This window comes from Nicotiana tomentosiformis, chromosome 7 (genome assembly GCF_000390325.3).
Source record: "Nicotiana tomentosiformis chromosome 7, ASM39032v3, whole genome shotgun sequence".
Lineage (NCBI taxonomy): Eukaryota > Viridiplantae > Streptophyta > Magnoliopsida > Solanales > Solanaceae > Nicotiana > Nicotiana tomentosiformis.
In genome coordinates this window covers 9,973,816-9,991,717 of record NC_090818.1, presented here as the reverse complement: position 1 = coordinate 9,991,717, position 17,902 = coordinate 9,973,816, and the positions used below count along the sequence as shown (strand labels likewise).

The 17,902-nt window shown below is 39.1% G+C and overlaps 1 protein-coding gene and 1 long non-coding RNA gene across 2 annotated transcripts; both read left to right on the top strand.

Annotated features, from left to right (window-relative positions):
* Positions 1 to 4,686: 4,686 nt before the first annotated feature.
* LOC138895232 (uncharacterized) lies at positions 4,687 to 5,382 on the top strand. The gene has a single exon (XM_070179900.1). It carries the CDS (start codon positions 4,687 to 4,689, stop codon positions 5,380 to 5,382), a length of 696 nt encoding a protein of 231 aa, XP_070036001.1.
* Positions 5,383 to 5,885: 503 nt separating this feature from the next.
* Positions 5,886 to 15,975, top strand: LOC138896419 (uncharacterized). Its single transcript, XR_011409504.1, has 2 exons — positions 5,886 to 6,553; positions 14,903 to 15,975. It is a non-coding gene; the product is annotated as an uncharacterized lncRNA (long non-coding RNA).
* The last annotated feature ends 1,927 nt before the right edge of the window (positions 15,976 to 17,902 follow it).

Here is a 17,902-nt window from a genome sequence, read left to right as displayed (position 1 = left end):
CGACACCTACGAACCTAGTGCTCTGATACCAACTTGTCACGACCCAAATTAACCCTCCGTAAGGTGTCGTGATGACACCTAGTCTTTATGACTAGGTAAGCCTAATATTGCGGAAAATATAAAGAAAACACAATATTTTTAAGATAAACAGTATATTTTAAATAGCCAAGAGTAGTACCATTCGACATATACAAAATAATTTCTCAAGACCCGGAATATTACTAAGTCACAAGCTGCTATAATCTATGTAGCTTTATACAAAAGTCTGAAGATAATAAGGAAAATCTCTAGACGAGGGAGTAAAAGGGGACTCCGAAGATCTGCGGACGCAAGCAGAGGTACCTTGAAGTCTCCTAGAATCAGCAGCACGTACTAACCCCGAGGCTGATAGCTCGCACCTGGATCTGCACACGAAAACATGTGCAGGGAAGGGCATGAGTACACCACAATGGTACCCAGTAAGTGCCAAGCCTAACCTCGGTCGAGTAGTGACGAGGTCAGGTCAAGGCCCTACCAGAGTAAATATAATAAATTAAACAGTAAAAGATATAAGTAGAATTTACGGTAACACAGTTAAAGAAATTCTCGAAAATTTAACAGTTAAGGGAGCCCTCAGCTTAAAACAAGGTAAACACAGTGGGAAATCTCTCGAGATCCCGTAGTTTCAAAAGAATATGCAGTACAGGGGGATCTCCCGAAATATATCCGTAGTCCCAAAGTAAATATGCAGTGCTGGGGGATCTCCCGGAATACGTCCGTAGTCCCAAAGTAAATATGCAGTACAGGGGAGATCTCCCAGAATACGTCCGTAGTCCCAAAGTAAATATGCAGTACAGGAGGATCTCCCGGAATACGTCCGTAGTCCCAAAGTAAATATGCAGTACAGGGGGATCTCCTGCAATACGTCCGTAGTCCCAATTTAAATATGCAACGCAAGATGAAATGACAGGTATGACATCGAGTTATACAGTTTATACTGGACACAGATAAGGCAAATAAGGACTAAAATGAACATGACGCACAGAATTTCAATTAGACAGTTAAAACACGTAAGCATGCTTTTCTAGTCTAAACTACACAATTAAACATATTAGTACAATTAATAAGAGAAGCAATTTATGATTTAAAAAGGTTAAACATGATTTTTGCAATAATAGCCCGTGTACGTACTCGTCCCCTCACGTACACGGCGCCCACACACCAAATAATATCAAGATATCCTAAGGGGAAAGTCCCCAACATAAGGTTAGACAAGCCACTTACCTCGAACCGCTCAAATCAACTTGATATCACATTTTTGCCACGAGTATCCGACTCCAAATGGCCCTAATCTATTCAAAATAGTACAATACCATCAATACGCGCTAATGGAATGAACCCCACAAGAAAAACTACAAAATTAGGCCAAAACCCAAAATTGGCTCAAACCCGGCCCCCGGGGCCCACGTCTCAAAACCTGACAAAATTCACGAAACTAGAAAGCTCATTCACTCACGATTCTAACCATATCAAATTTACTAAAATCCGACACCAAATGGTCCTCCAATCCACAATTCAAACTCCCAAATCCCTAGTTTCCAACTTCTAATTTCTACCTTAAATACACATTAACTAGGTGGGAAAATACATGGCAAGGCAAGATTATTGACCAAAAATACGCACAAGGAATTTACCTCAAGAAATGCCTCGAAAATGCTCTCAAAAATTGCCCCAACCCGAGTTTGCAAAGCCAAAAATGATAAAATAAATCGCGAAGCCCTTCGGTTTTAATCACTGCCTAGGTATTTCCGCACCTGCGGAACCTGGGCTTGCACCTGCGGGTGTGCTTGTGCGGAAAACTTGTGCATATGCACAACTCACTTGCCCCCTCTGCCTTCACACCTGTGACGAAAGGGCCGCATCTGCGCCCTCGCGCCTACGGAGTCCCTTCCGCTTCTGCGCATCTTGCGCATGTGCGAACATCCTTGCGCATTTGCAGGCATTGCAGATGCGGAAACTTCCTCGTACCTGCGATCCCAGGCCAACTCTCGATTTATCATATTTGCGCTTCCATCTCCGCATGTGCGGCTCGCGCACCTGCGGCCTCTTTTCCGTAGGTGCAAAAACACCAGAACCAGCAAAGTTCAGAAATTTCTCTAAGTCCAAGTTTTCACCCGTTAAGCATCCGAAACACACCCGAGGCCCCCGGGACCTCAACCAAACATACCAACCAATCCTAAAACACCTTACGAACTTAGTCGAGCCTTTAAACCACGTCGAACAATACCAAAATTATGAATTAATCACGGATTCAAACCTAAGAATTTAAAGTTTTCGAAATTCTACAAACGACGCCAAACCACATCAAATCTAGTCCGAATGACCTCAAATCCTCAAATTTTACACACAGGTCACATATAATATTACAAACCTACAGCCACTTTCGGAATTCCATTCCGAGCTTGATATCAAAATTTTCACTATCGGCCGAAATTGCCGAAAAACTAGCTTCCTCCATTTCAAGCCTAAATCTACTACAGACCCCCAAAACACATTGCGGACATGCTTCTAAACCCAAAATCACCTAACGGAGCTAACGGAATCGATGAAATTCTATTCCGGAGTCGTCTTCACACAGTTCCGACTACGGTCCAAATCCTAAGGCTGAAGCTCTCATTTAGGGACTAAGTGTCCCAACACACTCCGAAACTCAAAACCAATTATCCCGGCAAGTCACAATAGCAGAAAAAGATTTGGGGAAAGCAGTTAATAGGGGATCGGGACTATTACTCTCAAAACCACCGGTCAGGTCGTTACACTCTTGAACCTCCAGCCAATAGAAGAGGTCGAGTGCCTCATGACAATGTGCTCGTCCCACCCCTACCTCCACCACGAGTGGCTCCACACCGAGTGTTACCCAATGAAGGGTATGCAAGTACAATAGTCCCTCCCATATTAGGGCGGACAACTTTCAGATAACCAATGTGATGCACACTTTGCTAGAGCAACGAGGCTTCTTCATCGGTGCTCTAGGTCAAAATGCATACAATTATTTGAAGGGTTTGTGGACACGTGTTGGGGGAGTAAACAAAGAAATTTCTCCGAGGATGCTTTGAGGCTAAGGCTTTTTCCCTTCTCTCTATGGGGGAAAGCTTTAGATTAGTTGGAACGTTTGCCGAACCACTCCATTAACACTTGGGATGAATTGGTGAAAACGTTCATTCCTAAGTACTTCTCTCCGGGGGACATGGCTACACTTGAGGATGAGATTCTAGTATTCAAGCAAGAGCCCAATGAACCACTACATGAGATATGGGAGCGCTATAGAACAATGGTTAAAAAATGTCCCAACAACGATATGACAGAGAACATGATTCAACAAACTTTCTATCGTGGGATTAACACAACCAACCAATGTGTAGTGAATTAACTTGCCGGTGGGAACTTCGTGACTACGCCTTATATAGAGGCGTGTGAGATCTTAGATGAAATGGTGGACACATCATCGGCATGGCAATCTTGGGCTAATGTTCCATAAGGTGATCCCAACGCGATTCACCTCCACAAAGAGTTGCATGACCATGGTCAAGCCATAGCCGAATTGACTACCACCATGAATCAACTAGCAAAGGCTCAACTTCAACAAGTTCAAAATCCTAGGCAAGTCAATGCCATGAAGGGAGTAAACATGATGGTGAACAAATGAAAAACCAAGGGTCCCCAAGTGCAACAACGTGTGGACAATTTTGTCCAAGAAGATAGTGGATTTGATCAAGATGATTCTTACAATGACCAAGAAGAAGAGGTGCAATATGTGAACAACTTTCAAGTGCAACGAAACAATTTTCAAGGCCCAAATCAACAACAATGGCGACATCAAAACAATCAAGGAAATTAGAATTTTAATAAACAAGGCAATTGGAGTGGTGGAAACAATCAAAGTAATTGGCATAACAACAACACTCAAGAAAATTGGAATGGCAATAATCAAGATAATTGGGGAGGTAACAATCAAGGTGGATGGAACAATAATTAAGGCAATCGGGGGTGGGTTTTTCAAAGGCCCCCGATGTATCAACAATCGAGCAACCCGCCTCCTTATCTTTCCCATGGTCCTAGTTCTTCCAACAATGAAATAGGGCATATTGAGAACATGTTCAAGCAAATGATGGACAAGAATACCGATTCTGATGCCCAACTTGCCTCACACAACACATCAATCCGCAACTTAGAAGTTCAAATGGGAAAAATCTCTCAAGCTCTAAATTCCCGTCCTAAAGGGGCACTACCAAGTGACACGGTGGCAAACCCAAAGGGTGCAAACAACACGGGGCATGCCATGGCCGTTACTACAAGAAGTGAAAGAGGTGGGAATGCACCCATCTCAAGTCAAATGCAACTTATGGATGATGAGCAAGTGGTACAAGAAGAAGAGGTCCCGAACAATGTGGTTCTAGCAAATGATAAAGTGCGAATTGATATTGATGACAATGTGGAAGAGACTCAAGAGGAGGTGAACCCGTCTAGGGAACACATTATTGACATACCAGAGTCCTAGTGCAAAAGACTAAGGCATCATTGCCTAAGCTTCCACCTCCATACCCTCAAAGGCTCTCCAAGAAAAATGGCGAGAATCAATTCAAAAAGTTCATTAAAATGATGAAGAGTCTCTCAATCAATGTGCCCTTAGTTGAAGCCTTGTAACAAATGCCCGGTTATGCAAAGTTAATGAAGGATTTGGTGACAAAGAAGTGGTCGATGAATTTTGAAACTATCAAAGTCATTCATCAAGTAAGTGCAATTGTGCATTCAATGGCTCCTAAATTGGAAGATCCCGGTGCTTTCACAATCTCTTGTACCATTAAAAGTGCCGAGTTTGTTAAAACTCTTTGTGATCTTGGGGCAAGTATAAATTTAATGCCCTATTCGGTTTACAAGACCTTGGGAATTGGGCAACCAAGATCCATATCTATGAGATTACAAATGGTCGATCGTACCATGAAGGGACCATTGGGAGTGATTAAAGATGTATTGGTTCGTGTTGATAAATTTATTCTTCCGGCAAATTTTGTCATTCTTGATTGTGAAGTGGACTATGAGGTGACGATTATTCTTGGAAGACCTTTCCTTGCTACGGGGAAGGCCCTTGTTAATGTGAAAGCCGGAGAACTCACCTTCCGTGTGGGTAATGAAAAGGTGATATTCCATGTGTGCATGCAGCAACCAAATAGCAATGAAGTATGTTATTTTGTGGACTTGGTAACTTATGTGATTGTTGATGATACAAGTGCCACGATCAATGTGGGTGATATGTTGGAGGCCGTCTTGCTCAAATTTGATAATGACGAGATGGATGGATTCATGGAGTGTGTGAACTCTTTGCAAGAAATTGTAAGCACGTAATTTTTGACCCGTCACGTTTTTGAGCTATTTTTAGTGATTAAAATATTTATTTAACTTAACTTTAATTTTTATGGAGTTTTAGTCAATTTTTACTTCAAATTATAATTTAAAAACACAAAAAATAGTTTTATAATATTTCTTCTCTTATTATATATCTTTTTTATTTATTTAAGCTTATTAGTATTTTATAATGATAATATTTTAATTTTTTTACCATTACTTTAATATAGTTTTCTCTACCTTTTTATAACATTTAACAAAAAATACTAAAAATATATTTATTTTAATATATAGTTCACTTTAATAGTTTATTTTTAATAACTAAGATTAATTAGTATATTTTGGTAGTATGTTATGTTTTTTGAGAAAGGAATTGAATTTGGGTCAAGACAATCTATTTTTGAAGCCCATTTTTGGACCTAAGCCCACTCCTCTCTTCAGCCCATTTATCAATTCCCTAAACTACAACATTTTAGGATCCCAAATAAAAAAAACCTAATCTCCTGAGACCTGGGGAGGACAGAGGGCAGCCATCTCTCTTATTTTGAGAGACTCAACGCAATTTCTCATTCTTTCCAAAACCAACGAGCCCCCCTCTCCAAAAATCAAAATCGAAGAAACAGTACTAGAATTACTTAAGTTTCAGCCGCACCCCACCCTAATCTCTAAGCCTTTGCCGCCGTGACTCCACTCTCGTCTTCACTTTCATACGCACACACAAGAAAAAGGTGAACAGACGAAAAAAAAAAGGGAAACAGACTAAAACAGAGATAGAGATGAAGGCCTTGATTACGAGACGGTTTGAGGTCTTCATTCTAAACCTAACACTCCATTTTTTGCCATGGAAAAACCATTCAAACACCATAAAACGCTGCTGCTCATCTTCTCACGGTAACAACCATCCAAAATACCATTTAGATCTACAACCAATAACTCTCCATAAACCCATGAACTAAGTTTCATCCTTTAGCCAAACATTGTCCCAAACCCAACTGAAACCACCCCCCCCCCCCCCCCCCCAAAGAACCATAGTCGAACAAGGTCAGTCGAAGTCGTGATTTGAAGCTTCGTCAAGGTTTTCTTTGCGGATTCAGGTTGCGATTCAGTTTGTACACAAGCTCAACGGATCTACGCTCCTTATGTATTGAAAAATTAAATCAGCTATTGAAAGGTTCATTCTTGTTCCTATTTTGTTCAGTAACGTTTCATATTCCATGATTTAGCCCATTCGCTGCCACGTCTTATTGTTCTGGTTGTTTATTTTGTTTAGGCTAGTTTACTGATTTCTTGAGCATGCTTAAATTATTTTATTACTATTATAGTTTATGTTAGATTTTATTGCTAAATAAATAGTTTGAAGATAACCGATATAAGTTTGGGGTTGCAAAATCAATTAGACTGATGCATGCTTTATTTTGACAATAATTCTCTTATCGTGTGTGTTGGATTTAAAGTGCTAATGGGTCGTGAGGAATATGCCAATTCTGTACATTAAGTGGGCTGAGATTTTAATTGGACTAGAGGTGGGGATCATTTTTTTTTAATTATGGGCCAAAAGTTCTTCCAAGATCCAATAATAATAAATCGAACCATGCTGGCCCATTTCATAAACCGGTTGATCTAATTCTTGTAAATACATAAGATGTCTTTTTTTTTCTTTAATTACCATATGGATCAAATATCAATAAAATTCATAATATCTTCCCTACAATAATTTTAATACTTGTGACCCTACAACAATCTCAAACTAGTTTTAGGAAAAATAACTTATAAAGATTCGTAGTTTGCTTTAGGCACGATTAATAAATCATCGTGACTATGGGTACGGTTCCCGTGGCATGGTCACGATACGTAAATTCCAATTCGAGTGTGCATTTCACGCGACTTGACCATAACTTCAAATAATAATGAAAATAAACATGTTGTAAATCGTGGGTGCGTTTCACGTAACGCGATTCGCAATATGTACCAAAACAAACGAGTGTGCATCGCGACTTGTTCAAAATATTTTCATTAAATATTAAAAGCGGTTAAAAAGTTAAAAATGCATAATAGGTTTCAAATATATATGAAATCAGATAATTAGGCCAATTATTAATAGTTGAGCGACCGTGCTAAAACCACGGAACTCGAAAGTGCCTCACACCTTCTCCCGGATTAACAGAATTCCTTACCCGGTCTTCTATGTTCACAGACAATAAATAAGAGTCAATTTTCTTGATTTGGGATTTAAAATAAACCGGTGACTTGGGACACCATAAATTATTCTAAGTGGCGACTCTGAATTAAATAAATAATTTTATTTTAATTAATGTCACTTTAATTGAAAAAGCTCCCTATCCCGTCGGGAAAAAGGAGGTATGAAAGCTCTGGCGACTCTGCTGGGGATAAGAACCCAGAATCTCTGGTTCAGGGTTCAGAATTCGAGCTTAGATGACTTTTATACTTGGGTTTTGTTTATTATCTACTCTTATGTGTTTGGGTCTAATGTGCTAATTGCCTCTCTTTACCGCTTTGATATTGCCGTGAACTGTATATAAAACTGTTACGACACCCATCTTTTCTCTGAGGTTCCTAAATCTTCTGGGAAGCGTGCGCTTCGCATGACTTCTTTTCTGTTAGAGTCATACCTCTAATTTTAGAACGAGGATCAGACAAGTTGCAAAGCCGGTGAAGCTTCTGTATTCCCGGTACGCTGCTCCCCCCTCGGTTCGAGTTGTCCGCTCGGGTAAGCCGGGTCCAGAACAAGACATCCCAGGATTTAAACCTATAATAACATAGTCTCATGCCGGATCCCTAGTAGGAACGTTTGTTTGCATCACGTGCATTTGACTTTGGGGACTCAACACAGGGGTTGGGTCAATCTAGGACAGGTGTACCCAAAAGTTAAAAGACCATCTTGATGCATTTTACGTGCTACTTGTGTATTTATTTATTTCAGCTTGCATGTTGACCAGCTTCTAGAATAAGGAAAGAAAATCGAGAAAAACCAAGAGTGAGGTAGGAGAGAAAATCACCCGGTCCTGAAAACCGTGATATTCAAAATATCCCGAAACTCTACCAAAATTTTAAAAAGGAGAAAAGGAAAAAATGTAGAAAAAAGAAAAAGTCATTTCAAAAGAAGTCATATTTTCCTGTTGCGTCAAAACTGACCGAACTACGTGGGTCTGATTCTCACCGGATGTGAGATACGTCGGAAAATCTCATCGGTTCCGGCTCCCAATTTTCAAAATTTCAAAAATATTTTCTTTTATTTTTTTCTTTAGAAGTCTTTCTTTAGAAAATTCCAAAAACAAAAAGCAAAATTTTTTTTTCTTTCTTATGTAGAAGTCATTCTTTTAGAAACAAAAAAGAAGAAAACAAATCGAAATCCAAAAATATTTTCATTCTTCTTTATAATCTTTCTTTCGGAAATTAAGAAAAAATAAAAAGGATTAGTCTATTTACTTTATTCCTGATTTTTCCGAACTACGCAAGATCTGATTCATGTCTCCACATGATACGTAGGCAACCTACATAGGGTTCGATCGAATCGTTTTTGAAATTAAAAAAAAGAAAAAAAGAAAAAAGAGATAAAGTTATGGGATGTGAGAAATGAGAGGAAAGACAAGAATGATAATCAAAAAGAAAAAGAGAGGAAAGAAAATGAGTAAATCAAGGACCGCAAGAGAGGAAATGAAGAAGAAAAGGGCAAGAGAAGTAAAATTGGGATGATGCCAAGTTGACTTTCGCACCATCGAAGTCATTTTAGAACCGATAATTGTGACTAGGTGCATTGCACATAATGTGAGATTATCTTATGTTAAATGCCCTAACGCTAATGTGATGACTTTATTTTGTTCCCCTTTGTTCTCTTCACTATAGCAGAAGGGTGGTTGGTTTGTGGTTCTTAAACTGGTAGCTCTTCCCTACAACATAAAGTCAAAAGGCAATGGTAGATGACAACAGAATTGAGTTGGTTGATACTGGTACCCAAAAGCAATTGGTTGAACGAGACACTGGGTTGGTTGAAGAGGTAAGGATGTTAAGACAACACATGACAGACATGTATCAGGCTTGGATAACTGGGAAGACACCACCCTCGCCACCGCCTAGCTTCCTAGATGCCACCCTCACCCAAGCTCCGGTAATAGTGTCAGATGATCCGCCATATTCTCCAGATTTTTCCGTTTATCATAGCCTTCCCAACCTCCCTAGTAGCTCCATCATTCGTCCTCCAACTATATTTCCCAAAAATTTCCCTCCTATTATATCCACTATCCCCACTATCACACCTTCGCAACAACCTTCCTTTCATAGATCCAACAGTGAACTCCAGTTCAGACCTCTTGATACCCAATACTACCCCCCAGGGTTGGCCCACCAGGTCCCGGACTCATATAATCACCGCCCTCAGAATGAGACTCATGTTGAAAATGAAAAGTTCACAAGGAAAGAAGAGCGAGATGAGATATCCAGAAAGCTGAAAGGTATAGAACAATCCTTAAAGAACATTCAAGGGATGGAAAATCAGATTAACATGTCTTACAATGACTTGTGTATGTTCTCTGATGTTCATCTTCCCGCGGGGTTTAAAATGCCAATGTTTAACTTGTATGATGGGCATGGAGATCCAGTAGCCCATATGAGGGGTTATTACAGTGAAATAAGAAGTGTTGGCAGGAAGGATGAGTTGTTGATGGCATATTTCAGTGAAAGCTTGAGTGGGGCAGCCTTGGAATGGTATACTCGTCAAGATGTGAGTAAGTGGTATGCATGGAATGACATGGCTCAAGATTTTGTTCGACATTTCAGTATAATATAGACATTATCCCAGATGGTTCCTCCCTATCTAACATGAAAAAGAAACCCGAGGAAAGTTTTAGGGAGTTTGGGCTCAGATGGAGGGAACAAGCTGCTCGGGTCAGTCCCCCGATTGATGATGAAGAAATGGTTAAGCTTTTCCTACAAGCTTAGGGACCCGCCTACTTCAGTCATTTGATCCCAGCTTTAGGTAAGCCTTTCAATGATGTGGTGAAAATGGGGAGATAGTAGAAGAAGGAATCAAGTCAGGCAAAATTATTAGCTACCCAGCATTGAGAGACACTACAGAGGTTATTCAACACGTATCAGTAGGTTTGGGCGGAAGGAAAAGAAACAGAAAAGATGTTGTTGAGCCCCGACAACGACGAGATCGGGTGGGCCTTCTTCCTCAACACTCTCAGCCATAGCATCGACCCTATGAATATCCCCGTACTCTGGATAATCCTCCCCAATGCTACTTCTCTCCACAAAATCCCCAAAGTCATACCTCACCTTCCCAGTACTCGATCCATAACGCACTGCCATATGCTCCACCTCCACAAATGTCTTACCCATATCTACAAGCATATCAACCACCTACCCACAAGAGGTTCCAACCGAGGCCGAAATACAAAATGAAAAGGCAGCAACAAAAGAAAACGTCTTTCACTCCTATTGGAGAATCATATGCCAGTTTGTTCTAAAAGTTGAGGCAATTGGACATGTTAAAGCCGATTCAGATAAAAATATTGAACCCCCTTCCAAAGAATTTTGATCATTCTTAATGGTGCACATATTGCTCTAATGCCCCGGTACACGACATAGAAAAGTGTTGGAATCTGAAAAGAGCAGTCCAGAAGCTTATTGATGCAGGTGACATATTCGTGCAGAATCCAGATGCAACAGATACTAGCCAAAGTCCATTACCTGTTCATAATGAGACGCATATGGTGGTCATGGTTTGTTTTGAAAATGAACATGAGAACTCTTCCAAGTTCTTTAGCGAGCCACTCACCGCAAAGTTTTCAGTACTATCGGTCCTGGTTCCAGAAGTTGATCTTAAGAATGAGTTGGCAAAGAGGACCCCAAAGCCACCTGCAGAGGTCAATGTGATTGAAATTGGTAAAGGTCTGGGTAATGTCAATGTGCGACTTAGTGGCTAAGATGTCGAACTTGGTAATTGGAAAGACACTCCTTTCTTGGCTAGCCAGGGAGTAGTTTTGGTGGTTTATTTCGTTGTCATTTCTGATGTTCGGGTTATTTCAGGGTTGTAATTCGGATATTGTCTTGTGACTCAAACCCTTCTATCCTTTTATTTTGCCTAGTTCGTTTAGTTGTAGTAACTCGTTTAGTATTATCTAGGTCTGTTCCGGGGTTGTAACCCCAGTTTATTTTGCTTGTTTTGTTGTTCAAACCCTTTCATCGTCTATCTAATACAATTTTCTGTTTTCTGTTATTTCCAGTCAGTTTTTGTTTAGTTATCTTTTCCTTTTATAGTTCTTTTCATGCTGCCTTTAGTGACATGACTTGCACGCGAAATTCTCAGCCTGGTCTTGAAAGTTAGTCTAATCAGGAAGCAATGAAATAAGTTTTGAAGATGGCATGGACATTTGAGGGAAATAAGTAAAGATTTAGACATTTTGAGATCATTTAAAGCCCGAATTGTGTGAAACTGGGCAGATAGTTTGGGAAGTTAATAGGACGAAAAGAATTTGGTAGAAGAGAGTATATCCCAGACAATTTGAAGCAAGCAACTTTGATTTCAAGTGCATCTCAAGTTACAAGATAGTTTGGGAAGTTAATAGGACGACAAGAATTTGTAGAAGAGAGTGTATCCCAGATAATTTGAAGAAAGCAACTTTGAGTTCAAGTGCATCTCAAGTTACAAGATAAAGCCAATGGAGTTTCTCCCAAACTGTCGGAGGGTATTCATTGTGAAGAAGAAATCACCCAACGAGAGTTCTGTACTTGACACGGCATTAAAGAAAGATGGAAGGCATATCTGGGATATCAATGCCGATGCTGCAAAAGAAATGCTATGCATGATCTTTATTTTTCATCCTCAAGTTGCATGTATTGTACTTGGCATTTTCGAAGAATGGGAGGCTCTCTTTCAGCTATCCAAACACTTTATACCCTTCGGTATCCTTTTGAGCCCGTGTTGATTTCTTTGACCTCTTCTCTTTTGGAATCAAGTTAGAGTCATTTTTTAAAAAAATAAAAAAGTCATGTACCCATAAGCTTTCTTTTAGAAAGTTTGTTCCAAAAGAAAAATTCAAAAAAAAGAGATAAAGAAAAAGAAGAAAAAAGAAAAATAACAACAAAAAGTATTCTTTTGAACTACGTTCGACCTGATTTTTGTCACCACAAGATGCGTAGGCAGCCTTACGGTTTGGTCGCACCGAATAAAATATTTCATAATCCCATGAAGTCAAGAGTGGGCAGTTTTCTTAGAAATTCCATGTTCAAAAAAAAAGAATCAAATTATCTTGTTTTAGAAACTGGGGCAAAGTTTTAAAATGGATTCCAAAAGTTGTAAATAAATTAACCCTATTTGTCTTAGTTATATTGAGCCTTTATGATATCCTTTTCTTCTAACCCTGTCCAAAAGCCACATTACAGCCCAAAAAAGACCTTCCAAATAATCTTTAAGAATGTTGAGTTAGACATGCCAGGAGCATATGATATTTTTACCATGGTTAAATGCCTTGTCATCTGCAGAATCAAAAGAAATAAGAAATAAAGGACAAAATGAGAGTCTTGTTGGTGAAAACCCTCATGGGCACCATAAGGCGACGGTGAGTTGAGAGAAAGAACAAAATGAGAGAGGTTTGATGGTGAAAACCCTTTAGGGCACTACAAGTCGACTGAGGATCGTGAATTAGATGGGACAATTGGAGCATTGAAGTCTAGTTTCACAGCTTAGAGGTATGACAAGAGTGGAAGATGAGACTTGCTTGACAGATCAGGCCACTTAATCCAAAATGCATGTCATAGTCATTAGAGTTGGTATCCACATTTGATAAGTTTCTACTTGGTAATTTTCTTGTTAGATGTCATCTCTTTCCATTGTCCCCTTTCTCTGTTCTTCTTGCTTTGTTTAAGTCCTCTGAGTCTGTTTTGTCAGAACAAGTCAGAAATGATTTCAAAATTTACTACCAGCTTTTTAATTGCACAAAGCGGAGTATGGTTAGCACATCAAAGAAGCATAAGTCAGGAAAGAGCAGTATGCGTACTGAGTTAGCAACAATTTACGTGCTTTGGGATTCATGTGAAATAAAAAGGTTTGGTAAATGTCAATTCATGAGCACAATGCAACAGATAGAGGGATTTGGGTTTGAACGGATTAGAGGGGTTTTCTATGATAAGAGTTTGACAGAAAAATGGTTAGTCAATAACAAGCAAGTCTTCCAAGTTGAAATCAAAGTTATCATGGCAAGTGGAGTAAAGTCAAGGCCACAAACCAACCACCATGTTTTAAACTCACAAGTTTTCTTTGTTTGAAACACGAACGAAAACTATGCCCAAATCAATACTTGGAAGCTTGAATTTTTCAGGTGTCGTGCCCAAATTTTGTCAGCACAAAGGCTGTTTGAGAAGGTTTTTACCTCTTAGACATTCCCCTAGTTAAGAAGATCATCACCTCTCAAGAATTTTCCCAATTTGAGAAGAACCATACCCCCTAGTCATTCCCCCTAGTTGAGAAAAACCTTACCTCATAGGTCTTCCCCCTAGTTGAGAAGAATCTTTAGCTTTTCGTGAGTTCAGGATGCCTGAAGAATAGGGTTGGTTTTAATTTTCTTAAGTTGTTAATCTTTAGTATTCCTTGAGTTCAAGGGTCCCGCCTATAGAATAGGGTCAGTTTTAGTAATCTTTAGTTTTTCTTAAAGTGCAGGGGTCCCGCCTGGAGAATATGGTCAGTTTTTAATTTCGTTTAGTTGTTAATCTCTAGTTTAATTGAGTTCATAGGTCCCGCCTAGAAAATAGGGTCAGTTTTTATTCTAGTCAAGCTCAGTTTATAGTTCTCCTGAGGCCCAATCTCACATCTAGGAGACGCACTTCCTAGTCTGGGTCTTTCAAGTCATTCTTTTAGGAGACGCACTTCCTAAATTGAGTTTCACTTCTAGGAGATGCACTTCCTAGTTTGGGTAGTTTGAGTTCATCCTTAGGAGACGCACTTCCGAGTTTGGATCATTCAAATTTCACCCCTAGGAGACGCACTTCCTAGTCTGGGTCTTTCAGGTCATTCCTTTAGGAGACGCACTTCCTAAATTAAGATTTCACTTCTAGGAGATGCACTTCCTAGTCTGGATTTTTCAGGTCATTCTTTTAGGAGACGCATTTCCTAAATTGAGATTTCACTTCTAAGAGACGCACTTCCTAGTTTGTTTCATTCAAGTTTCACCCCTAGGAGACGCACTTCCTAGTTTGGGTCGTTTGAGTTCATCCTTAGGAGATACACTTCCTAGTTTGAGTCATTCAAGTGTCACCCCTAAGAGACGCACTTCCTAGTTTGGGTCATTCAGGTTTTATTTTTAGCAGACGCATTTGCTAGTCAAAATTTTCTTGGTCTTACTCACAGGAGACGCACATCCTGGTCGAGTCTTTAGTTTTAGTCTCATCATTGCATCCTTCATCGATAGCATAGGTGATTTACAGTTTTGCTAACAACTCACAAATTCTTCCTAGTGCAAACTGGGGCAAAATATTTTATTTGTTTTGTTTGTTTTGATTGCAGGCACCCACCTGGAGAATGAGGGAATTTATTTCAAGTTTCCAGTCAGTGGAAGGCGCCCACCTGGAGAATGAGGGAATTTATTTCAAGTTTAAGTCAGTGGCAGGCGCCCACCTGGAGAATGGGGGGATCTATTTCAAGTTCAAGTCAGTAGCAGGCACCCATGGAGAATGAGAAAATTTATTGCAAGTTTCAAATCAGTAGCAGGCGCCCACCTGGAGAACGAGGGAAGTCATTTCAGAATTCACTTCAAGTTCGAGTCAGAGGCACCAGGAGCCCATCTGAAGAACAGGGTCAACTTTTAGTTTTCAAGTTCAAGTTATAGAAGCAGCAGGAGCCCGCCTGAAGAACAGGGTCAACTTTCAGTTTTCAAGTTCAAGTCAGAGACAGCAGGATCCCGCCTGAAGAATAGGGGCAACCTCCAATTATTTCAGTTCAAATCAGAAGTAGCACGAGCCCGCATAAAGAACAAGGTTTGCAAGCTCAAGTCTACTCCAACTTCAGGTTTATTTCAAGTGCAAGCAGCAGGATGCCCGTCTGAAGAACAGGGTCTACTTTCTGTTTTCTTCAAGTTCAAGCCAGCAGGAGCCCACCCGAAGAATAGGGTTGATTCTCAGATTCACGTTAAAGATTCAAGGAGGATTCGAGACAAGAAGTAGATAGGATCTTGTATTTTTCTTTTATTTTTGCTGTAATGTTTGCTTTCAATTTATGATGTAATGGCAGGGACCGCGGACCGGAACCTCGAACGATACCTCACTCGACTCTCTCATCCTCTCCACATACTCCATTACTTCATTCACTTCTGAACTACACGTGGCCTGATTCCTTTATAGCCAAGGATATGTAGGCAGCTCAGATACCAGGGCTCGGTCACAATCTTTGACCATCTTTGTTTTGTTTTGAATAAGTGTCGGGTCAGAAATTAATTACGTCGCTTACTTGATTCTTTGCTCAAAAACACTTCGTGTTTCCAAGCAAAGAGAGGCACCTGTAAGCACGTAATTTTTGACCCGTCACGTTTATGAGCTATTTTTAGTGATTAAAATATTTATTTAACGTAACTTTAATTTTTATGGAGTTTTAGTCAATTTTTACTTCAAATTACAATTTAAAAACACAAAAAATAGTTTTATAATATTTCTTCTCTTATTATATATCTTTTTTATTTATTTAAGCTTATTAGTATTTTATAATGATAATATTTTAATTTTTTTACCATTACTTTAACATAGTTGTCTCTACTTTTTTATAACATTTAACAAAAAATATCAAAAATATTTTCATTTTAACATATAGTTCACTTAATAGTTTATTTTTATTAACTAAGATTAATTATTATATTTTGATAGTATTTATTTTTTTGAGAAAAGAATTGAATTTGGGCCAAGACAATTTATTTTTGAAGCCTATTTTCGGACCTGAACCCACTCCTCCCTTCAGCCCATTTATCCATTCCCTAACCTACAACCTTTTAGGATCCCTAATAAAAAGAACCTAATCTCCTGAGACCTGAGGAGGACAGAGGGCAGCCATCTCTCTTATTTTGAGAGACTCAACGCAATTTCTCATTCTTTCCAAAACAACCGAGCCCCCCTCTCCAAAAATTAAAATCGAAGAAACAATACTAGAATTCCTTAAGTTTCAGCCGCACCCCACCCTAATCTCTAAGCCTTTGCCGCCGTGACTCCACTCTCGTCTTCACTTTCACACGCACACACAAGAAAAAGGTGAACAAACGAAAAAAAAGGGAAACGGACAAAAACAGAGATAGAGATGGAGGCCTTGATTACGAGACGGTTTGAGGTCTTCATTCTAAACCAACACTCCATTTTTTGCCATGGAAAAACCATCCAAACACCATAAAAAGCTGCTACTAGGAATGGCAGGCGGTGCGGTTGCGGAGCGGTTGCTGTCTTAATCCGCAAATTTTCAACCTGCCCCGCTCCACGTAACAGTTAAAACCGCACCCACCCAACCCACCCGCACCCGCCCCGCCCCGCAGTTTCATTTTTTTAAAAAAAAATTGTTATAATAGTGATTCGACTGGATGGTTATAATAGTCTATACCATTTTACTTAAAACACATTGGATAGTTTTTGAACCTTTGTTAACTAATTTAAAATACTACAGCTTCATTTCTTATAATAGTGATTCGAGTATTCGACTGTTTGCCCATCATTTGGATGTTGAAAAATTCGATTGGTATCTTATAGTATGCCACTGAGAAACCGTTTTCAAGAACAAACTCTTAAAATTCATTTGCTCAGGAATAGTAAGAATTCTTTTTAATTTCTTCATAGTAACAAATATTCATTCAGAACTCAACTTTCTGCTATTTTTTAAAATCTCTGAATAGTTATCAACAAAATAAAATTGGATAATTCATTTGTTCTCTATATATACTCACTAGTCACTACTTTAAATCTACCAAAAGCAAATGAATTTTAAGTGTGTCCTTAAACCTCTCGTAAACAACACCACCCCAAAAACAAAATAAAAAACAGATTCAAGAACTAAAGAAAGTTCAGTATTTTCTATAACCAAGTGAGCTCTAGCTACAACAATACACGAGGAAGAACATATGTTCTAGAGCTTCAAAGGAAATTATGACACATAAAAATGATACTAGAAAATCAGAGGTAAGAAGAGTAAATCACAGACAATACTCTAGTTTAGCTAGCCTGAAATTTCACTTCCAAACAGAAAAGTGAAGTGACTCAAATTACACAACCACAAAAAATGTGATATTCAAAATATCATATTCTCTTCCTCTTCAAAGAGATTACAGACTAGTAAGCCCAGTTGAATCTAGTTCTTCCTCTTCTTCAAGTAAAGTTGGACACGAAACTTTGTCGACACTTGAAGTCAAACCTGAAAAAAAGTATAAAATGTTAAAATTGAAAACTATTAATACCATAATAAGTCATTGAGAAAAATACTTACCATTTATTTCATTCCACAACCAAGTACGAGCACACATCAAAGCCTCCAAAGTAGTAG

Bases quoted from the DNA above. Each gene is read 5' to 3' on its own strand.
- LOC138895232 (XM_070179900.1), top strand. From the start codon at position 4,687: ATGCCCGGTTATGCAAAGTTAATGAAGGATTTGGTGACAAAGAAGTGG.